The sequence below is a fragment of the Manacus vitellinus genome, unplaced genomic scaffold, assembly GCF_001715985.3.
Source record: "Manacus vitellinus isolate BGI_N305 unplaced genomic scaffold, ASM171598v3 scaffold_1_pilon, whole genome shotgun sequence".
In the NCBI taxonomy this organism is placed as follows: Eukaryota; Metazoa; Chordata; class Aves; order Passeriformes; family Pipridae; genus Manacus; species Manacus vitellinus.
The window spans coordinates 50,188,139-50,212,448 of NW_021939396.1; the positions used below are offsets into that span (position 1 = coordinate 50,188,139).

The 24,310-nt window shown below is 36.5% G+C and overlaps 1 protein-coding gene across 1 annotated transcript in view; it reads right to left on the minus strand.

The window, feature by feature from the left end:
- The window catches only part of LAMA1 (laminin subunit alpha 1), an 83,575-nt gene that overhangs the window by 25,718 nt on the left and 33,547 nt on the right, over positions 1 to 24,310 (minus strand). Inside the window, exons 16-37 of the mRNA XM_018075227.2 lie at positions 23,703 to 23,813; positions 23,135 to 23,262; positions 22,442 to 22,528; positions 21,998 to 22,209; positions 21,406 to 21,512; positions 20,217 to 20,397; positions 18,801 to 18,937; positions 15,984 to 16,220; positions 14,803 to 14,946; positions 14,256 to 14,435; positions 13,451 to 13,636; positions 12,520 to 12,647; positions 11,372 to 11,492; positions 11,090 to 11,227; positions 9,521 to 9,642; positions 8,518 to 8,604; positions 8,066 to 8,259; positions 6,881 to 7,023; positions 4,088 to 4,186; positions 3,006 to 3,117; positions 2,680 to 2,842; positions 224 to 434 (exon numbers count right to left, since the gene is read on the minus strand). Of these exons, the coding sequence (XP_017930716.2) occupies positions 224 to 434; positions 2,680 to 2,842; positions 3,006 to 3,117; positions 4,088 to 4,186; positions 6,881 to 7,023; positions 8,066 to 8,259; positions 8,518 to 8,604; positions 9,521 to 9,642; positions 11,090 to 11,227; positions 11,372 to 11,492; positions 12,520 to 12,647; positions 13,451 to 13,636; positions 14,256 to 14,435; positions 14,803 to 14,946; positions 15,984 to 16,220; positions 18,801 to 18,937; positions 20,217 to 20,397; positions 21,406 to 21,512; positions 21,998 to 22,209; positions 22,442 to 22,528; positions 23,135 to 23,262; positions 23,703 to 23,813 (3,228 nt within the window). The remainder of the gene's footprint in view (positions 1 to 223; positions 435 to 2,679; positions 2,843 to 3,005; positions 3,118 to 4,087; positions 4,187 to 6,880; positions 7,024 to 8,065; positions 8,260 to 8,517; positions 8,605 to 9,520; positions 9,643 to 11,089; positions 11,228 to 11,371; positions 11,493 to 12,519; positions 12,648 to 13,450; positions 13,637 to 14,255; positions 14,436 to 14,802; positions 14,947 to 15,983; positions 16,221 to 18,800; positions 18,938 to 20,216; positions 20,398 to 21,405; positions 21,513 to 21,997; positions 22,210 to 22,441; positions 22,529 to 23,134; positions 23,263 to 23,702; positions 23,814 to 24,310) is intronic.

Genomic DNA, 24,310 nt, shown 5'->3' on the forward strand with positions numbered 1-24,310 from the left:
ATCAAGTGTTTTATAGTAGTCTGTAAAGTCAGCTAGTGCAGATGAGTTCACATAACACATAATATTTTGGTTTTCAAACAGTGGTCTGGTTTCCTTTGAGTTTTTAATGTGTCGTACATATTAAAATGTTTAAATATGTTTAAAAAAAAACCCAAAATCAGCTTTTAAACACAATCTCATTTTTGATATTTCTTATGCAACAATACTGACTATCCAGTCTTACATTTAACTCTGCCAGGTTGCTAGAGATAAGAGGAAACAAGCGATTGGTCTCATTGATGTTCACAAGCGCCTCATTCACCAGGTCTTGGGCATCTTGAAGTCTCCTGTTATGCTTTGCCAAGAGCTGGCTTGCATCCATTTTCAGTTCAGCAAGTTCCTGCTGGGGTTTAAGATACTCCTTCTGAACCTGGATCAACAAGTTTTCCACAGCTCTGACAAAGAGAGGAATCAGAAATTAAACGGGGAAGGAGAAACTTAGGCATGGATTTCTTGAGGAGAAAATGGAGACATTAAATTAATTTAAACGAATCTTCTTACAAAAGTCTACAATTTTTTTCTACAATAGCATACATACACATAGTAGCTTAGTTATTCATCTTACCACACAACTAGATGGTTGGCTGGGGGAGAGGACAGAAATACAGTTCAAAAATTTTGTATGTGATGATTAGAGGGGAAAGGGAGTTAGTATAAATCACATTTGCTTGGTCTTAAACTGGGACATCCCCCACATCAAAATCTCTGTGAAAATTTCCTCTGGGCCTGCTCTTTATCCTAATTGTAGTGATTCATATTTTGAATGCAAGATCAAAACATCAGTTACAAGAACTGACAATGGAAACAAACAAGTAACCAGAACTGAAAGACATATATCCAAGAGTCCAGAGTTTAAATATCAAATAAAAATGAATAGTCTCATTAAAATGAACACTGAAATGAGGAATCTCTGCACTTACCAATATTTTTAATTGGTAACAAGGATTATCTGGCAAATATTAAATCCCCCCCAAATTTGTCAGTTGTTAATCGCTTCAGCTGTTCTATTTGGGAATATTTGCATCTCCATTTGAACACTTTTCAGTATTGAAGAAACTGAACTGAAAATGATCCTGAAAGTCTAATCCTTTGTTTCTCTTCATTTCAGCACATATGCTGAACACTGCAATTCCTGAAATGATACTTTTACATAAATGTTTGTCCCTTTTAATCTGATTGCAAATCACATAGAACTTTAGCCAAAGGAAAAGAAACCTAGTTTATTTCACAGTTATACACAGCAAAACACTTCCCATCTTTCTTACTGAACAGCAGATGTGCATTTGCATGTATTTCCTAAAACTAATAATTCAGAGAATTAGAACCAGAAGCCATAGCCTTAAAAAAGTTGCAAGATTTAAAGTATTTTACATGTCAGTAATGCTTTCTGTTTCAGCATAGAGGAAAAAGGTTATATTCCAAACTGTCTCAGGACTTTGCTTTATATGGCAAATGTGTGGAGACCTCTGTTACAAATGTTGCTTAAAGTACATCATCACAAACTCAATCCACTGCAAGTCATGTGGTAACTTCTGCTTCCTGAAATATGGACCAGCAAGCTGTTTATTTAAATGATTTTCGAATTTACAGATGCATTGCATGAGAAATTCTGCAGAGCAAACAACCTTATATAATGTGTTAACTCTCTTCAATCTTTCAAAGGACCCTCATGAGAGAACTTTCAGAAACTTCAAAAGATCCTATAATTGAAAAAGTTACTTTACAAACACCTTGTATAACAGCTTAAAAACTGATGCTAAAAAGTCTGCCACTATGCAACAGGACATTTTGAGACATAAATTGCACATTCCTAGTCCATTTTCATGTCTATTTAGATTCTATACAATTTTATATTCAGCACAAGAGTCTGCTGAAGAAAATGAGACATGCCAGCAACACAGATAGTCTTTCCTGGTTAATCCAAAGCACTTCATAAAGAAGAGTCATATTTTCAGAAATATTCCACTGTGGTCTAAATCTTTATTCCCTGAAGCCAGTGTTAACATTCCTACAGTTTTTGGTGTCCTGTCACATTACTTAGTATTTCTGAAACTGAAACAAAACTTTTGCTGCCTGTTGGATCAGTAAATTTTTTATCTTGCCAAGTCCAGCAATAAGAACCAATAATTAACAAAAAGCCATTTCAAATAGCTTTTAACTGGGGACAAATCAAGACAACAGAACACAATCCTAAACAATGGCTCAGAATGCTTAAACAAATGCCTTGGTTTCATTTGTAAATCCATGTGATGCATATTACAGTGATAATAAATCATCATGTCCTCCAGCAGGCCTGACATGTCCTGGGCTTGCAATTGACTGAGACAGTTTTATGATGTCTCCAGCCAAAATCAACAAGGACATGTGTATTAGGGCCAGATCTGAAACAAACTGAAACCAGTGACTCTTTTCACTTATTGAAAGAGAATTTTGTATCCCATCCAAATGAACAGGCTTTACCCATATTGGATGACCAAATATCATCAAATCATGTAATTCCAAACTCAAAGTTCATATAGCTCCACCTGGGCTAACTATCCAACACACTGCCACTTAGGGCAAAATGTTTCTCCTCTTCAAAAAGCATTGTTGTACACTATAGACAGATGTGAAATAAAGTTTTCAGTAGAACAGGCTTACTTTAGGACTTGGGTAGCATTATGGTGCTGTTGAACAAAATCTTTCTTGCGTAATGCATCCAAAAGGGCAGAAATATCATCCTGTAGTCTCTGAGATGTAGCATTTGAGAGTGGGAGATCCAGGCCAAGTGTTTCATTTAGTGACATTGCAACTTCAGCAAGTACTGAGGAAAGTAAACAATTTAGTCATACCATTAAAAAATAGAACACATGTGAATCCCTTGTGCAAACTGCAGCACTTTCCATGTAAATAATTCTTTTAAAGTTGCAAAGGAAATATCCTTCTAAATTTTGTAAAGAAGTGGAAATGTGTTAAAAATAGGATACCTTTGATGGTTGTATGTACTGTGTCAATAAAGCCAGCCAGTTCTTGACTTTTATTCCTGGTTTTCTGAGTCATTGTGTTAAGGTGCCAAGCCTTTTTCAAAAATCTAGTCATCTAGAATAAAATCAGAGATAATCTTGGACAGTTCTCCTAAAACTCTCATTAAATCATGACACTTCTGCAGGGGTTTTATGCTTTCTTTCCCAATATTGACAATGCTTAGTGTGAGTAAACAATGCTTTTAGATAAGGTAGATCTAGCTGATTCATAAATCTATGATGCTTCCATGTTTGCTGATGCCTTAATTGTATTTAAAATTCCAGACCCTGAGACCTGTGAAGAATTGAGTTATCAATTATTTTCATAATCAATAAGCTAATAGTTACCAAAGCCATTTCTTTAAGTAAGCAAATATTACATCATTTTTTAACTACAACTAATGTTTCTTAAGAAAATCAGTGTTCTGGATACACCACTATTAACAATAACAACACTGTCAGTAGAAGCACATAGTTAGATTCTGTATAGTCAGAAAATTATAGGAACATGTGGTCAGCAAATGGGACCTAATGGCTGAAGTACTACTGTCAATTTTCTACCTACAATTATTCTTCTGTTAAAACTAAATAAAGAATACAAATGTTGTTGACTTTTCCTGCAACTTTTCAACAGATGTATTTCTGCCGAAATAATTTAAAACACAATACTACAGGTATCAAGGACTTTTTGGTGAATACTCAGCTATGACATAATTTTGAATAAGCTCCATGTGTTAAAACCAGTGAGAAGATAGTATCTCACTTTCTCCGGTTTTAGGACCTTAAGTGATCACAGTACAAAAAACTTATGAACTTTAACAGAAACCAGGTAGATCTCCTGTACAGTATCATAAACCACCTATAACTTGCAGAAGAATTTCACAGAACTCCCCTCTTCAGAAAGACTACAGAATGGACTGAATTCTTTCATTGAACTCCACAGATTTAAAATAATTTCTAAACAGCTCTCTGGTGCTAATCTATCATGCTATGAAACCTCAAATGATCTCTCCAGAAAGGCTAAGAATAAAGAAGTCAGCACCCACCTCTTCATGCAGCTGATCAATTCCTCCTGATAAACTCAGAAGACTTTCTTTTGCTGTAGCTAACGAGTAAGTTGGATTTTCTCTAGGAACTATAGACCTCTATAAGAAACAAGAAGGAACTGTCATTTGAAGACTTTGGTTGTGTGTCCAGAGAAGTAATGGGAAGAAAATAGCTATGAACGCTATTTAGATTATTTATATGTTTAAAAGGACTGATTTGCAAAGCACATAAAATGACAGAAAATAATTACATACACACAGTTCATGCAACACAGTGTACCATTTCTTTAAATAAAGAAACGAGAATCCAGCCATGTCATATTTTCAATTAAGTAAAAAGGAAGGAAGCAGCATTTCTGCTTTCCTGATTCTCAATTTCACCACAGTCTCAGCTGCCAAATAAGCTACTTTGACAAGTTCCAAGGCCCATCAAATTAAATGTTTCCATCCAGTCCCATCACTACTACTGTTTCGGCAGCTGGTCTTGTCAGAACAGCTGCATTTAGGGTGTATCCGTGAGGATGACCCTGGAGATCAGCAGCCCTGTGCATCCCTTTGTCAATGAGAGAAAATAATAGGCTGTATTTGTCTTCAAGGTCACCTCAAAACTGCCCTATATGGCAATAAAGAGGCCACTGTATCCAAGTCTATAATATTTGATACAGTCAAAGCCTGCAACAGAATACCACTTCTCTAGAGCTGCAGAGAAACTTAAGGCATCTCTCACACAGAGAGCAAGTCTATGAAAGGTTATTTTTAGATTTCAGATGTTTCAGAGCAAATCATTGTAAATACCATAGTAAGTACAATTTTGTCCAAGTTTTTAAAGTAATACAAGGGTATTCAACAGCCTTGTGTCAAAGTCCTTTCCTCAGCGTGAAGGAAGAACAAATGAAAGAGAAAGCTGAAGCTCTTGAGCCTCCTGGAATAAAGGACAGCAAGCTTCTTTAAAAGCCTAGTTCTAAAAACCAGAAATGGATAGCAATCAAGTCTAGGTGTATAAGGAGGAGTAAAGTAGGAGGCTTTAATTAAGAAAAACAGAACTACTGAAGCAATGAAGAGTGGCTAATCTGATTTGGTAACCTTCTCATCACTGAAAGGACCCATACCTAAGTTATAGAAAAGCAGAAAAACTCGAAATCCTGAGCTACCAGTATGAGACAGACAAAATATAGTGCAGGGACAGCCCTTCAGGGAAGATCTATAATTCACAGAAATAAACTTGGGGATTTTCTGGCTTCCAGATGCAGTTACTTTGGTACAAGGTAAAAGCCAAGGTAATCTTCAATTAGCCAGAAAAAGGGGAATACCTACTTCCAAAGAGAGAAACATCACAAGACTATAAACTTACCCTCAAGATTAAGTTGTTTAAAAAACACTACAAAATTACATCGTATCACAAGAAGTTTTATATCACTTTTAGCACCCCACTTCCAAGAAAGTGACAGCTGGCTTTGATTTGATTTTAATATAAAAAATGTATGTACTAAAGGAGAAACTTAAACTGCCTTTATTTTTACATAAAATTTGACTTTGTTTTGCAATTTAACTGCTAAACAAAAGCTATATATTGAATAATGTATCCAAGTTCCAGAAGATGACACTCCTATACAAACACAAAACGATTACAGAAAGCAAGTTAGTTGTATCCTTGAAGTACTACAATAATTCAGTACATTTATGCCTTAGGATATAAAGGAAGGGAAGCATAACAAGCTTTAAAACTAGAAGGTTAGCAACTAAAACTAAAGGATAAGAGTATCTCTGCTGAAGCATAAACATGTAACTTAATCTAAGTTTGCCTCAAATATTGTAATTATTAACATCTTGAAGTACACTAACTGGAATTCATTCTGTCTTACATCTTAAACAGAAGAAATTATAATTCAGACTCTTGATTTGCTGAATTTGGCAGCACAAAAAGGCTCACATTATTTTGATTTTGGTGTGAGATTGTGAAATACAAAGAAGATAGCTTGATTCTGACTCAGAGCTTGTCTGCTTGACTATTGCTGAGAAGACTCTTATCAATAAATGTTCCTATTTTAGTGGCCATGAAGTAGGGAGGATCCTGTTTATCTCTGGCTTTGTGCAGAGACCACATGAACTTAATCCTCAGCAACAGCAAATGACCTTCTAGAATCACTAAATGTGGTATTTCCTGCTTTGTTTAAGGGGGAGAGGAGCTGAAGGGATGTTTGCTCCAAGCAGCTTGAAAGTGTCCAACACTGAAACATCCTACCTGACTATAGTTTCCCGAGGTGAGGATAGAGTAAGGCATTTCGACTGCCACACAATTAAAAAGGAAGCACATTACTGCACTCCAAGCACACTGGCTAATGGAGAAGCAGCCTAGCACTCTATGGGAGGACTCAGGGGGCTATAGGGGAACAGCCTCCAAATCTATGCCTCGGCAGCTCTTTTGGTTAAAAGGGGCCAAAAAGGGAGAAGACCTGGCCTGATGTTTCTATTCCACTGCTGAAAATTAATCCCCTTACTGGGCCAGATTTAAGAACACACATAATCCAGCTGAAGCACATACATATAGCACATTCAGTAATCATATTACTGATTGAAAAATATATTAACCCATTTATTTAAATGTTAGTGCTACAAATGAAAATAAACTAATACAGGCAGCCAACATAATGGCCTTAATCAGATATCACACATACAGATATTCAAGCCATGAACTTCAGGAGGGCTTCTATTAAATTGCCAGCACACGAGTGGCTGCAAGTTCTGTTTTAAAGGTGTGACTAAGTATTTCTACTGTTTACATGTTCATTTTACCTTCAGATGTTTTGTTGCATTCTCCAACTCTGATAATATCCCATAGGGCACACGGGCAATACCAGTGAGGTTCACTGAAAGTATGGCCTCGTTGAGATTATCCAAACTGTTTAACAAAACTCCTGTGCAGTTATCATCACAAGCTAAATAAACAATTTTAAGAGAATGAAGAGGTATTAGTATTAAAATGAAGCCATTTTGATTAAGACAGTATGTGCCATCACCATTTGAGTTAAGGTATAATAATTATATATGTATTACAAATATATATATAATAATATTAATATAAGGTAATAAGGTATAATAATTCTGAGTATACAGATCTGTAGTCTTGCCCTCCCCTTCCTGCCCAAGAGTGAACTTAAACTAAACATACTGTCCTTAGTTTAGCACACATTAACTAAACATATTCTCCTTAGTCTAGCACACATTAAAGCCTTATTGGTCCTGATACCTATTGAGCTACTTGCTGTGTTATTAACTTATTGACCTATTTAGCTATTTTACTATAAATAAAGATTGAAGTTACTGACACTCACTCAAACAGGAAATTCAAGCCTATAGTGCTGTAATTCCATTTATTCTCTGTATTTTTTTTTCACTTACACAAAGTAAAATCTGAGTTCCAAATCCTAATTCATTGTAAAAGCAGATTACTGTACCACATGTGTCTTTCTGCTATTTATTCTCTTATAAGGAATTTCAAGACTAATTACTGGTGGAATATGACTAATTATTGATGGAGAATGCCTATAAACCTGAGATAATCCAAAAGTATTATCAGAGTAAACTCACATCCAAAGGGTCAATGACATAGGTATTCAACATTTTCTAACAAACATAGGTATTCTAAAGCCATCAAAAAAGTCTTAAAATGATCTTTCCTAAACTTCTCTGTAACACTAAATAAGCCATTTTAAGGATCAACTGCTTGTCTGATGCTATGATCTCTACTGCAGTTTCCTCTGTGTTCACAGAATGGTTGAGGTTGGACAAGACCTCCAGAGAATACCTTGTCCAAACTCCTCTGTTTTAAAAAATATTAAGTTGATAAGATTTCTTTCCTTCATAGAAAGGGTATGGCATGACACCATAAAAACATTCAAGGAATAATCATGTGCACACAAATATCACTGGAGTAGACCAAAGCCCATTGGGAAAGTAAAAAATTTAAAAAGCACCTACAAACACACTCGTCATCCAGAAGAAGATGCCTCGGTTCACACTCATCACAGAGCTGTCCTGTCACTCCTGGCTTACAGAGGCACTGGCCAGTTGCACGGTCACAATTATCATGAACAGAGCCTCCTGGATTGCACTGACATGGATGGCAGTTGCCACCAGGGAGCTGAGGGTCACCATAATAGCCAAGGGAGCACCTACACAGGGAGGAATGGGACACTGAACATCAGGGGATAACCATCATGAAATCAGAGGTTACACTTATCCTTAAGAATCACTAATAGTTTTTTTTATTAGTAGCTCAACAGTAATTAAGAAATCACTCTAAGTCCTTGAACACTCATTCATATACCTATCTTTGAACACTGAATAATCCATTCTGAGTACAAATATGGCTCACGTCAATCAAACTGTCCTTGGGAGTTGGGGATAAATGGGGACATTGTGTAACTCACCTTTCACAGTACTGTCCTTCATATCCTGGAAGACAAGCATCACAGTGGTAATCCTGAACACCTTTCAGGACACAAGTGGGACTAAAACTGGAGGAAAGATAAACAAACACCTGCTCGCACATAAGACCATACAAAGACAGGTAAGACCTTAAACCACAGGCTAAATACTGCAAGCAACAGCACCTTCTGCTCAATCTGATGCAGTGCTCTAGAATTTTTACTTTAAATTTTTTGTATTAAGTTTGCTTTCCCAATGTTACCTTATTAGAGAATAACATTAGAGAATAACATGCTAAAGCACCTTATGGCTTTCTTTTTAAAAGGTAAGACAATGAAAAATAGATGCTGCATGATATGTATCTAACTGAGGCTTACATGAGAACATCAGAGTTCCCAGACTCTCATTCTGACTCAATGATACAAAAGCAACCAACAAATGTGCTTTTCAAGCTTCTGAAGAAAAAACAGCCTACACAGCATTTTGATTTTCAAAATGCGAAGTTAACTGTTCCTCTACCAAACAAACAGATGTATAAATGTCAGACAAAAGAGTACTTGTTCTTCCCCTAGGACTGATCTCATGAAAAGTTCCTGCATTGACAGGAGATGGCTTGAATCTTTGTAAATACAAAAGCATTGTTATTTGAATGAAGAGACCCACATTTGAAATTAAACAATGTCAGAGCAACTTACTCCATTGTCTATAAAACAGTCTATGTGGCTGATCTACTCTTAGAGAAAAAAAAAATGACTCATCTATGTGTTAATCTTTTTATTTTAAAACCTCACAGAGTTACCACTAGCTGTGAACAACTCGGAATGCAAGCTCCATTTACTAAATAAAATAGGTATCTTTCTAATGTCTAAAAATTAAGGACAAATAATAGTAACTAACTCCTATTGTCACAGTGTGAGAGGAGTAGGAGGAGTAGGAGATTGGACATACAACACAAGAAATACAGAATGGTAAAGTGTACATTGGATTTAGTTAAGTTCTGGTTACCTAACAGGGTTGGCTCTGGGACAGGCACAAAGAGAGCAGTCACTGACAGATCCAGTCACTTTCCCATAGTAGCCTGGGGCACAAGCACTGCAGTAATCACCAACTGTGTTATCTCTGCAGTTCTGATACACAAAATGGAATTCAGACAGTTTAAAGCAACAACAAACAACAGGAGTAACTTCCCTCCAAGCGATATATGTATACAGTTTCCAACAATCATCTCTAAATGTCACTACCCACTGGTCAGCATTCTCTGAGTGGAGGAACCTTTTATGCAAAAATAAACAGAATGCCAGCATATTTTCTCTTATGTGAATCTCCTTCGGGCACACTGACCTAATTTCTGTTCTAAATTTTCATTAAGGTTTATGTATTTCTGCTTCTATTAATCTAATTCAGGCCAGGACATCACAGTACAAAACAAAAAATCCTAAAACAAAACACACCCCAAAACAGACAAAAAACCCCCCCAAAACCAAACAAAACCCCTAAACAAACAACAACAACAACAAAGAACCTGATGGAAAAATAAAACAGAATACATGGATGAAAAATACAAGTTTCAATGTTTCAGCAAGTGCATCTGAATGCTATAAACCAAGGACTATCCACACTTAGGATCCACAGACACTAAATTTAATTTGTCAAGAGTACTGATCAATAACCAGTGCTATTAATATTAAAACATTAAATTGGTATTTTAAACATAATTTAACTGACTAGTCCACCAAGTGAATAAAAATAATTTTCTGGGGTTTTTCCCCTTTTTTCTTTTCACTTTTCCTTTTTTTTTTATTTCATATACTTGCTAGTGTGTATTTTAGAGGTTAGTTGACAACAATAAACAGTAGCAATGCAGTCTCCTAATTGCATGGGAGCAGAAGTCAGAGGTGAAACCCAGTTCTTTTGCCTACAACCCTCAGCTGGAAATATCTAAGTAGTAATCTCAGCACACACAGGTGACTTGCTACCCCTGAAAGAAGGTGAGAGGAAGAATGGTGAGTATTCACAAATGTGACAGACTGATGTATTTCTTTCCAACCTTTGCGATAAAATGAGAAAGTGAGCAAATTAACTTAGCTGAGGCATATTCTTACAATACTTTAGTCTCTGGGTGATAAAAAAGCCTCATCTAAACTCGCCCACAGAATTCTCTTCCTGAGAGACAAAGAATTTGCCTTTGACTTAGTCTGTGCTATGGTATGGCTTACTGCTTCCTTTACTTCTTTTTTTTGTGTGACTAAGCAGACCTTGCTGACAAGCCCAAAAAGTCTCACAGAAAAACAGATAAACTGAACTGATACACAAGTAATTTTAAAAGTAAAACTAAAGCTAAAATAATTAATGGTTTTGAGTATGTTAATGCCCCAAAACCTTGATAATTTTACTGAGTTCACCATAAGGGAAGCACTATTCAGATTTTCCATTTTTTGGAGTTGGGCGGGGGGGTGTGAAATCACACTTTATCCAAATAGTAAAGCCATATACTTCTCCCAGAACCTCCTTTCATAGTTATTGCTATTGTATGTTTGGGTCAAATCAATAGAAAAAGGTATAACATGTACATACCAAGCACTTTCCAGTTTCAGGATCACAGGTTTCACTGTGGTTGTTGCACTGACACGGCACACAAGGCGCCATCAGGGTGTGAGGCTCTTTTACACTGCGTTCTGTATGCCTTCCCCTGTAGTATCCTGAAGCACAGCTCTAGTTGTAGGGGAAGTAAAATAAAATTTAAAAAAAAAAATTATCACAGTTATCAACAGTTACAAACAATTTTAAAAGCCATTTAAGTAATTTTTTTTACTATCTCACTATTAGACACACAAAAAGGATTCAAGGATTCTGTACCTGACAGGACAATCCAGTATAACCAGCAGGACACCTACATTGCTCTACAAGATGAGCTCTAGCTCTGCCTAGATGCATTTCTTCAAACTTGACTGCAATTTCCATTGAGACATTTGCAATTCTGCAAGATACATGCAGAAGAGAGCATGAACATCTAAAGAATCTCTAACAACAAAAACAAGATCCAAAAACATTTTCATGCTTCAAGGTCAGGGTTACCATGCATAATCTTCCATAATCCCTTTCTTCCCATGCAAATATCTCAAAAACTGAAGATTCTTTACTTATTTATGAGATTTCAGAAGTCATTCAAAGTAATATAGATTAATTCCTATTGATCTGCAAAACCTGCCAAACCCACCACGTAAGAGCATGTATTTTTATCTCAGATATATTAGACAACTACATTTGGTTTGTCTCACATATTTTTGGATAGACCTAAGAAAAAGACAGCTGGGGGCATGTGAATAAAAAATAACACAAAATGGAGTTGGAATCAGACTTCTTCCCAGAAGTGAAGATGTATGGATATTGGGTTTTCATTTCTTTGTTTCTCTTGCAAGTGTCCAGACTGACAGATACAATGACCATATCCCATCCTCTCCCTCCCATTAATAACTTAGTTCTGTTCAAAAGGCTTATAAAATGCTACCATTCTGAGGTGGGAATGTCTTACTACCACTGCCCAGAGTGCGTAAAACTACAGGAGATATCTAAATTGGTACAAGAACTCAAGGGACCATGTGTTTAAATAGAAAAAAAAAAAAAACAACAAAAATTCAATATCCATAAAAATAAGATGGGAAATAATCCATAACATATATATTTTTATATGAGTGGTTTTATATATATATATACCACTCATCCTGCAGAACATTGCATCAGCCTGTGCTTCTTTATGCCCTTTGCTATCAAAGTAAGTAGCAGAGACATTTAGTGTTTCACAGAAAGAATTAAAGAGGAATTCTGCTGCCATTAAGGGTCATAAATCTTTTCTTATCAGATACAGAGTAAAAGTCATAAATAGGAAATTGGAAATTTCTCTAATTTGAATTAAATCTTTACTATACAGCTCAGTTGGGATTATGTGTAGGTTAAATTACAGTAAATGGAATACAATAAATAAATGCAATCACAGATTGCTTTACCTGCTTTGCTGTAAACCTTGGCCATAAGCTGCCTTGATAAGGATGTATTCAACATTGCTTAGCACAGACATGAAGTCAGAACGCAAGACGGGCTCATCAGACACAGAGTTAAAATACTTCCAAGAATCCTAGGGAAACATAACACATACTATTAAAACCATGAGTATTTAATCTTACTTCAAGTCATCCTCTGCTCCTCCTTACGTGTTCTTTCAGAAACGCAGTCACAGTGGCTGTCTAAACTCTAAGTCCCAGAAAATCCAAAACTCCATGTTTGCTCCACGTTAGAACAAAACATAGTTTTATATAATTTCTCCTTACTTCCCTGTGTTCAACTTCCATGACTACTTTCTACAGTGAAGCAGTTCAGGCCTGCATAGCAGGCTTTTCTGGATAGATCTGGAGAACCCAGACAGCCAAAAGATCAGGACTTCACAGTATTCATTTCGTGGGCAGTTCAAAAAAGCTGCTGTAAGTGCATCCTGTGAACTGCCGATAGAAACTAGACCACCCCTCAGCCCCAGTCAGCAGAGACTCCCAGAAATCAAAGGAGGCCATCATTATCTCTTCTGAAATTGCCCTGTGAGCACTGCTGCAAATTACTGCTCCTGCTAGGCTAGGGTTCACATGGTGCTATATGCTGTACCTTGGCTGTAAGTGTAACCCACAGGCTAAAAAATTATGAGACTGGCCAAGAGGGACAATCCCTGGCTGCCTGCCATTTATCACCAAAATCTGAGCTGCTTTAGCATAATATTCCCAGCCATTTTTTCCTCCTTAAATAGATGCATTTTAATCCAAGTGCTCTACTTACTCAGTCTATTTGAAATCAGATATGCATTTTTCAAAGTATTTTCTTTAATACATAGAGCTCTTCTGTGCAAGTTGATAGAAGAAAGGTAAGTATTTTTACATCAACGTTTTGGCTTACCTCCTTCATTTCTACTTCCTTGTCAGTTCTTACTCCATTTTCTGGAGAAGGGATGTCTACATATATGACCAACTTGCTGGTGTGACCTCCTTTCATTAGAATCTGTGGCTCAAAATTTGACGTTCCAAAGCCATCCAAAGCATAAAAAGCAACAGTATATCTCAGCTTTCCTCCATAGGCCATGAGCTGTTTGGATTAAAAAATTATTACTCTTATTTATTCTAAGTTTAAAGTTACTAATTGAAAATATTTTAATATCAGCTGTAGACTGCAAAACTGCCAGTTCTTTGGAGAATAGGCAATAAAACATGAAAATTGCCTTAAACTCAGCAGTTTTTCCAGCAAGGTTAAATGCATATTTCTAAAAAGCAGTCTTAGTTTCTTCTTCTAAACCTTTTCAAGGTGTGCACTCAATTTTCATTTAATTCCTAAGCAATAGAGATTTCATGATCTGTATACTGATTCTAGCATCAAGGTTAAAAACTCTTTCAGGTTTCCACAGTGAAACTGAGTATACTACTGTTTCCCCCTCCTAGGATCTCTGAAGAGTAACACAGCAATTAAATATGGGTGTTACCAATTTACAGGGTCAAGAAATACCTCATTAGGTAAGAGAAATGTAAACATATTGTTTGCGCTTGCTATAAATAAGTTCAGTCACTGGATAGTTATAGTATTATGATCTACAAGAATAGAACTAACATAGAAAAATATTATCAAGATAAAGTGACTATTATATAGTGAAGGTCTATTAAGACAATAAAGAAGTCATCTACAGAGCATCTGAGTTATTTAATGTTCTTACCTGGTCTCCCTGAAACTGCTCTGGTAACTTCCAGTAAAACGTTTCTGTATTTAAGTATTTTCTGACTATGGTGGCATCCAGTAAAATATCAGGAAATTGTGAAAATACTCCTTCCACTGTTCCAGTCAGGTTACTTTGAGCTACTACATGCAGAATGGACTGATCTGGAGTTAAGGTTATCTGCAACACAAAGTGCAAACGAATCATTCAACAAAAATATTCTACCTTGTTGTAATATACTATTTACAGTTTTAGCTGTTTTGAAACAGTCAACAGTCCATCTTGGAGTAATGTCCAACACAAAGAACTGGAAAACATGTTTGATATTTACTTTTTTAAGAAGTGAAGAGTGAAACAGAAGTTTTAGAAATAGGACTGTTACCATTTGCCGTTTGCTTTCTTTTCTATTCTGACATATGCCTCCATAAACCAGTCAACTACATTCAGCCTGATTCATTAAATGCACACAACTTTTGGCACACCAGTGTGGTACCTAACATGAGGATAACACCAGACTGTGTCTATATATTTGCGTCACGTCACTTACAGGAATTCTCACATGATCTTCTAGTTCCGAACAAAGTGTGGACATCCCAAAACAGAAGCATGGAGTACATCCCAGTGCATTGTCAGCAGACAGAGCAAAACTTCCAGGTTTACACTCACTGCATTGTAGACCAAATACATTTTCCTGAAGGAAATTAAAAAACAACCACCATAACAGTACACTCATATTACTTCACTAGCTAAATGAAAGATGGCTATTTTTGGAAGAAAAACTAGTTGCTATTTATTGTACCTATTCTGTTTTACTATGCAGCACATTATTTTTTTCAATATTTTCCTACGCTGATTAAAAACCAACCAAACAAAAAAACCCTGACCATGGAACATTCAAGCTAAACTCATATTTGAATTTCTATCAAAAATTGGCAGCTATAAATTTCCATTCAAGACAGAATCTCCCCTCAAATCCTCATCTGGAGCTCTCAAAGCCAAAGAAATTACTCAGTATAAATAGGAATCAGGGGACCTATTTCAAGTGTCTCAATTCCCCAATCTGAACTTGAAAAAACACCCAAAACTACAGTTAGTATCCACTGGCACCTTTAACCAGATATTGGAGAGACACTTATGAAGGTATACATTCGTAGTCTTGAAGTAAGTTTTCTGTCACTCAATCTATCAAGAACAGATTTCCACCTTTTCAGAAAAATCTATACTATCTGTGTGTTTAATGTTTCCTTCTTTTCATACAAGAATGTCAATTCAGGTTTCACTATTAGCAATATATGTTGAGTTATTCTTAAGCACTGACTTTGGTTATAGCATAGGAAACAAATTTGAACTTGCAGTATAAACATATGTAAAAAACCACTGAGATTCTTGATTTTGTATTTATTGGTTTCTTCCTATAATTATAATTTGAATTTTCAGAAAAGCAGGCTATATCATCTGAATCAATATGCTGTTCCCAAACCTAATAAAACCAAATGTGTACGAGCAGAAAAACTTCACTGTATTTCATTTTCTTCCTGGCTAAATAATAACACCTGTTTGGCACAGAAAATCCTTTAGTGGTGATTTAGGTGTACTCATAAACATCTTAAAGAACAGATGCAGATTGCCTTTTGAAGTCCTTTCAGCTCTACACCTTCCATGACTTTAATGCAATAAATGTCCAGAAACCCCCAAAGCTGTCCCAGAAGGGTCTGAATAGTTCAGTACCTTGCAAGTACAGATGCCAGTTTCTTCTTCACAAGCACAAAGTCCTTCAGTGTCATCGCACATCTCCACTTTGGTGCCTCTCAAATCACAGTCACAGGCAACACAGTCTGGGTAGTCCCTGTAGCCTAATGCACACCTGGAACAGTCTCGTCCTCCAAATTCAATTTTGCACTGGCATTGACCTGTCAATACATTACACTGGAGATTGGCTGAACCAGTGTTGCTACAGTTGCAAGCCTTAGATGAAAAGAAGAAATGTTCATAAATAGTAGATCTCTAAAAATAATTTTTTTTACAACAGAAACAGCATAGTAAATTTAGAGTGCCCCTTAAAATCCAGGGTTTATCAACAATTACTATACAATAATAAAAGGGAAGAACTTGCACGGAGAAATGAGGTTGTTTGGTTTGTATTTTGACAAAGAACTGCATTTCCAGTAAATAGTGGATGGTAAAAAGTTAGAAGCCTTGTTGACTCCCAAATATGGGCTGGGAATCAAAGGAGTTGGATGAATCTGTTCCAGAAAACAAACAAACAAACAAACAAATCCAAAATACTTTATTTACAGTACTATGTATTGAGTGCAGCAAGTAAATTAAAATAACGTTATATAAATGATGAATGAAAGAAATCTGTAAGTACCATAATTTTATAAATATGACAGAAAGGAAAATCATTCTTTTAAGATTTCAAGAAGCATTAATAGGGTCTACCATCTTGCTTAAGCTTCATTTACTATTTGATGAGGAAACAAGAATCTCATTGCATCCAAAAGTGGGAAGATCAGTATGCAGTGCAGGTCAGTACCAAAGGAATAGTGTTTACTGGTAGAGTACATCCCTCATTATGCAATCAGTAATATGCAAAACTGGATGTGCTAAATTTGTCATTCTTTTTTGAAGCAAACTGGATTAATCTTCAGTCTTAATTTCATATCTCTGGTTACTTAACAAGACCAATTTTGCTCTGTGGTTATTTCTAACAGTGCAGGTGAAAAGTGCATTCCATCTACCATCACCTGATGTGAGTATTTTCTGTGAGTCTTTTTTTTCATCATCTCTCTTTGAGATGACAAGCCTTTACCCTGTAAAGCCCTCTACACCAAGAACCACAAAATCTATTAGCATTACTATCTACCCTTAAGTATTCTTCACAAGTTTGCTGCTCACCATTAGCACTCTTTGTATTAAGCAGTTTTTTCTCTAGCAGCAAGCTTTATGATCAAATTGACAACTTTGGCTCCCAGATGCCAGTAAAGGTCTACAGCTCTGAACGCCAAACCCTATTTTAAGAATCATAATAGTAATAATTTACATGTACTTCAATCTTTATGTGATAAAGATAAATAAGGACTCTAAGGTACAATGCACTGTGTGGCAGAAATCCTTGTAAAGCATTGTAAGCAAAACAATGACTTCAGCTCTGTTCCATCCCTGCACACAGAAATGGATGCTGAATATCAAGAAAACCACAAGAAACAGAGCCAAATGAAGCGCCCACTTAGGCAGCCCATATTGCAAAAACAGACTGCCTGCGTTTCTGATAGTACTCCCCCCATTTCATGCATGTAGAAAGCGTGCAAAGAGTCTCTCCAGGATTTGCCATAAGACATTGCTCCAGATCTTAACCTAGCACAGCTGACTATGCAGCACAGGAGAGCCTCTGTTGGGACTGTTACCTGAAGATCCCACTATAGTTCATTGCATCAAGAAAGTAAGTAAAATACCTTAGAGTAATTCATGTTAATTACTGTGATGCTGTAACCAAAAGGAATGATAAGCAACTTAGCAGAAGTGAAATATTTAATTACACTTGATCATTGGCAAGTCCTGTGGAATCACCCTATGAAAGGGAAACACAAAAGGACCAGCACGTAGTATTTGCAGTACATTGAGTGAGAATGACAGTAGCTGGTAGCTAACAAAGCAGTGGTTTAAAGACCAGTTGCAAAGTAAGTTGCAATAAATAACTAAGACAATTAACTCTGAAGACTTACTACTTTATCATCTTTACTCTAAAAAATTAGAGAGAGAAAAAAGACAACAATTTGGCTGACACTTAAATGCTTAACGCATGTAAGGACAGACTTTGTCAAGTTGATTGTATTTGTGGTTTCTCCATTGAAATTACCCATTACATTCATGTAATTCTGAGGCTTTTTTAAAAACCTCAATATTTATATAACAAAGATTGGCCCAATGCCATATCTGTCAGGAATTTACTGCATGAACCTAACTGCATAAATGGTTGCTGTTCATCGGAGCTGCACTGACTTGGCATTTTACCGCTTAATCATTAGTATTAAGCTGAGATAATGGGAGCTACCATTGTTCCATACATGAACCATTAACCATATTATACTATTTTAATTACATATATTCAGAAAAAAAACGCCTGCAGTAACATTCAAGATAAGCTAGATTCCATTGTTCTTAAATACATAGTATCATCACTTCTTGATTTGCACAGAAACTATGTTCCCAGCTGCTAATTGTTGCTATTAATCTGGTTTAGTAACACTATTCAAACAATTAAAAGTTAGAATACGCACTTCACAATTTTAATGTGAACTATGCACCTATCCAGAGTAAGCATTCTGATCAGTATTTTCAAATACAGCTTTCTAAAAAGGTTACTCAATAAACACTGTGCACTCTGTTGTTGTGTTGGTGTTTGGTTTTTGTTCTAATGTTAGAGCATGTTGCACTAACACTTTGAGACAGAGAATAAAGATCATGGTTCTCAAAACAAGAGCCCAGTTCTGTAAAGGAAGAATTTCTTTTAACAGCCATGGTTTTTCATGCAGCCTACCATACCTTGCAGCCAAGTTTAGGAGACAGTCCCCAGTGATTTTCTTCACAGAGTTCACATTTCTGTCCCTGAGTGTGAGGGGGACAAATGCACTGGCCTGAATCAGCATTACAGTTGTTCTGAGTATGGGCACAGTCACAGGCTGCAAGAGAAACAGAACCAAATTATATAACTTCTCACAGGCTGCAAGAGAAACAGAACCAAATTATATAACTTCATCCTTGCTTGAGCTACAGAGAAAAAACTCCAAGACCACCTATAGTCTTATTTTTCTTAATTATGCAGTACAGTTTGCCCATTCCTCTAGGAACCCCTTGCCATCCCTAATCACTGAGAAACAAATTATGACCACAGTGACATTTCATCTTTTTATTGGAATCCCATTATTGCTTCTTGACTTGGCCTATTTAGTGTTTTAAAAAGCAATGCTGCATTTCCATGGGGGAATCAACAGAGCTAAACAAAATTACTGTGGAGAAGAGTAAATCTGTAGGAAAACAATTCTATTATAGAAGATATAAAACTCATCAGGAGAAAATATTAATCTCAGGAATTGCTTATGGAATAATAGGGATGGATAACTTTTTTTTATAACTAATAACTGCAAGAAACACTTGTCTATTTAAGAAATGCAGTACTATTCCAGCTAAAAAGCAGAAGTTCAGAAAAGTGGTTTTATTGTTTTAAAACATTTATAAAATTTCCGATACTGAAATGGTTAAAGGTAACTAAGGGATCTTTGATTCTTAGTAAAGACACAGTGTATGTGTTTCAAAACATAATCCCATCACATAATCTCACTGTATATTTCATTTTACTGTACTATTTGAGATATGAAAAGAGTGTTTTTGTCTGGTTGGAAAAACAGTAGGCATTCCTTTAGCTATACTGTGTTGAAAAGGTATCTTATTAGCATGATAAATTAGTTTTTGATGGCATGTTCTCCCTTTGGATGAACATTTTCTTCCTTATCATGACTAAAAGTTGTACACACCCAGGTAATGATGGGAAAATAGAATCAATATCTTATCAAAGCATGAAATATATATTTAAGAACTGAATGGAAAAAATATAAAAATCTTTAAGAGTAGTAGCTCTTCACTTTTACAGTTGCAGAAAAAAAAAGGTTTTATTCCCTCTGTAGGACTGAAGGGTTTTATTGAAGAGACAAAGGAGCTATTGAGGATGTGATGTTTCTCTCATGCACCCTTTATGAGTTATTTCATAGTCATCACCTTTTACAAGGAACCACACGATAAGCAAAGAAATGTTTTGTTCTCCGGCTTAATCGAAGTATTAGTAGACCTTTCTACAGATTCTTCCATACAGTCGTCAAAACAACTGACCTTTGCCAGAGTTCAACATACATTGCGGAAAGAAATTCCATACAGACTCTAAAAGGATCATGGATCAGAGCTTACGTGTGCAGCCACCATCCTGGAATGCATAAAAGCCGTGAGCACAACGATCACACTTTTCTCCAGCCACTCCTGGTACACAGTGACATTGCCCCTGATGATTGCAGCCCTCGGAGACCGAGCCAAATTGACTGCAGTTGCAGGGAATGCAGCCAAGTCCAGTAAGCAGGCCATAATAACCATTCTGTTGGACAAGAAATAAATAGATTTGAGCTATGATTCATAAATTTTTGAAAACAATACAATATACACTCTTGTTTTCTCTTGTTTACTTTCCATGATGTCTGACCTGCATGAATACTGGTCAACACTGTGTGTCTGCTGTGGGAAGACTCCCTGGCCTTATCTCTTCACTGCTCCCACCTACACGCAAGTATACCATATAAACTCAGGTGAAAAGCTGAACACCGAAATGCTCTTGTGGTCCTCCACTCTCACGAATAAGACACTATGTTTTGAAATCTGATGTTATTTTAATTTAAAGACTTGCATGAGATGAGGGTGGGCTGTGCTGATCATGCACAGCTATCTGTGACTATGAATGAAAGCCTAGAACAGAGCTGGTCAGTGACTTATGATACATGTGGATTGAAAGTCATTCAGCTGGGCTGGCACAAGGGCAGTTACTGGGCACAGATTTCCTGCTCTGGTCTTTGATGCAGTTTTACACTTAGTATGGCCCAGAAACTGCTTTGTAAATATTGTAAATATTGTAAATATTCACTGGTTTGTATCACCAGTGAATATTTACTTGTTCTTATAACAGTCTTGCCTTTTAGATGAAACCCTTTTTGGCATTCAGCCATGATGTATTTATTAACACCAACTACGTTTCTTCAGATGTTCCCATGAAGACTTCATTTTACAGAAGCACAGCCCTAAGATCTCTTCAAGTTTGTTATCATTTTTTGGTTTGTTTTTTTTTGGTAAGCCAGCGTGACTGCACCCTGAACAGCCCTACGCAGAAGGGTGCTCAGTCAACTACATAGCTTCACATCTGCAAAGAGCACACGCAGAGGAGTTTGCAATTGCAAAGGCCTGTTGAGACAAACTTTGGTCTCTCCTCCAGTAACAGGTCCCCTCTCCCCTGAATATGCTTGTTGCTATATCTCTGTATCTGCTTGGATCAATATCTATAGATAGAGGAAGACAAGAACATGTATACCTTATCAACAGGTAAATATTTGCTTACCAAGCATTTATCACATCTTTCTCCAATCACATTTGATTTGCAGGAACAGATACCTGTCTCATGTTGACAAGTACTTGAAAGAGAACCATTCACATGGCATGCACAGGCTTCAGACAAAAAGAAACAAAATGAAAAATTATTCATGTGTATCTATATGCATTCATTATTATACAGAATTCCAAATTTGGTATACATTGTGCTTCACCTGTTTATATCTCACAGATACTAATATACTACAGTAATGCCTGTGCATTTGGGCTAAAAGAAAAAAAAAACACCTCTGAATGGCTACATTTGAGAAGTTTGTTTCTTCCAGCCCTATATGTGACATTCAGAAGTAGGAAATGCATACAGCACATCACTGGAGGGAAAGTAAGCCTATAAGTTTCAGGGATATCAAGTGTCAGATCCCAGGATAATACATTCCCCCTCCTCAGCCTAATCCAACACCATAATTTTCAACTTGTACTTGCCAACTCACAACTTGAATATTAAGTCTGTCAGTAAAGGTGCATATTTGCCCATGCATTTTGCTACATGTACACCATATTTTTGTGTTCTTTAAATTTTAAGAGTAATCATAATGGCTTACCACGACAGTTTTTGTCAATCACTGCATCCCCATAATACCCATCAGCACACTTTTCACAGTGGTGACCTGCTGTATTTCCCAGACATTTCAAGCACTGTCCTGTGAAGGTATCACAGTGGCCATCTTCTTGAGGGTTTACATTCCCATTGCATTCACAAGGAGCACATGATTGTCCAGGCATGAGTGGATTTCCATAGTAACCATTAGCACACCTGCATGACAGTTTAGACTTTAGCTGGAATGTGGTCATATTATACATTCTTCCCACTAAAGGGACTATTTCCTATTAAATTTTAATATACGGTGTCTCTGTGTTACAAGGAAAGACAAAATGGAAAATTTTATTAGGAATGTTCTATACATGTGGTATGAACAATTCAAGGCAAGATGCACACTTAGTGATGGCAATGATACAGATATTTTACCCAAAGTTAGTGTACATACCTTTCACACTGAGAACCAGTATAGCCTGGAAGACAGTTGTCACAGACAATTCCACCTTCTTCACTCAGCTGGCAAGTAGGACTGAAACTATCAACAATATTTATGGTATCGGTATCAATACACAGAATCACAAGATTTCTACAAGCATTCAATATCCACCCTTCAAGTCCATGCAACTATCTATATAATCATGTAATTGCAATGTTTTCTAGCTTAACATCAATGTTTCAAACATTACAATATGTCAAAATAAGGCATAATTTTCAAAACCTCTTTTTGAAGTTTTTTTTTCTTTTAATGGAAGATTTTAAAAGTTCCTAAAAACTTGGCTCTCATTCTGGCAAATCTGTACAATTTCTGTACTGAGTTCCTCTTTTTCACATGCAACACTTCTGCCCTTCTGCTGTTTTCTGAAACAACATGAAAGATAACCGTGATTTTGCTGCCAAGTTCAAGGACAGGTTGAATTATTACTTTCAACCACCATGCACAAATTGCACCAGTTCACTCAGCCTCTCTTAGCCTGGTCTATGCATTTGTGGACCTGGAAAAAAAAATGTTTCTATGAGATATAATCAAATCATGGAGTTAAAAAAGCCTTTTTCTCTCTTCTTCAGATTTCATGATGTTTTACTTTATCTTGCTTTCTGGTTTTGCTAAGATGCAAAGGATAGTCTCACATAAGCAGCTTACTTGTTTGCAGCAGAACTGAGAGGACATGCACAGGGCTGGCAGTCCTCAGATGTTCCTTGGGATGGACTTCCATAGAAGCCAGGCAAGCACTTATCACAGAAAGGTCCTGTCGTGTTGTGTTGGCAAGCCTGTGAGACATGGAAAAAATCTTCCTGTATTTTCTCTTGATGTTTTTTCAGCCCCTGAGGGATTCCTACAGCAGTCTGCACGCAGTATAACATTCAAGGAAGTAATTCTTCAAGCCATGAAGAACAGCGTAAACTTTGAAAACAAGTGTTTGATTTCTTTTTCTGAGTCGCAACAGCAAATCCCAATTGTTTTTCCTAAATTTTAGAATATACTTTACACTATGAAACCAGTCACATTACTTATACACATACTTAAATATATTTTACGTATCGAACACATTTGCAGTAACGAACTAAACAATGAAAAGCAAGAAAAATAAACACTTGGTACCCACAGCTTGAAATGCATGTACACTGTAAACTTGTCTCCCACAGTCAAAATGCTCTCTTAACTTCTAAATAGATGCTTAAAACACAAAACACTTTGAAGGGCAACTTACAAAGCAAACACCATGAATATCACACTCAGTTGCATGCCCATTGCACTTGCAGGGTTGACAAATACCTCCAAAGAGTATTCCATCCACACGGTAGTACCCAGGGAGACAGGACTGAAAAGAAATTAGGGGGAAAAAGCAGTAGCTTTATCTGTGTTGAAAGTACACATCAAAACATTTTCAAAGAGTGCACTTCTGACCACCCACCATCTAATTCATTCACGCTGTGGTAACTGAATGCTCTTTCAACTCTATTGATGTCACTGTAGCTCTTTTCTGGAGGTTGTTTTTTACTTGCACTGAATAAAGGGGATAAGAATTAACTTCATAAAACTTTAATTCAGCTCTTTGTCCCCTGGAGGCACAAAAGTTTTGTGCGGTTTAATATGTGAAGTTCTTTATTATGGGATAATATAAAAACCAGATGTTTTACCTCGTCTGCAGAATCATTAACAGTGCTATGGTACAAGGCTTCGTAGCAAAATTATTTGTCAAAATAATTCCTGCTATTCTGCAGATGGGGCTGTGCCTCTCTAATCTTCTATTCACTGATATACAAGACACCACCTTCCACAACACATTTGACCCTTGTGGGTTCTTCCAAAAGCTAG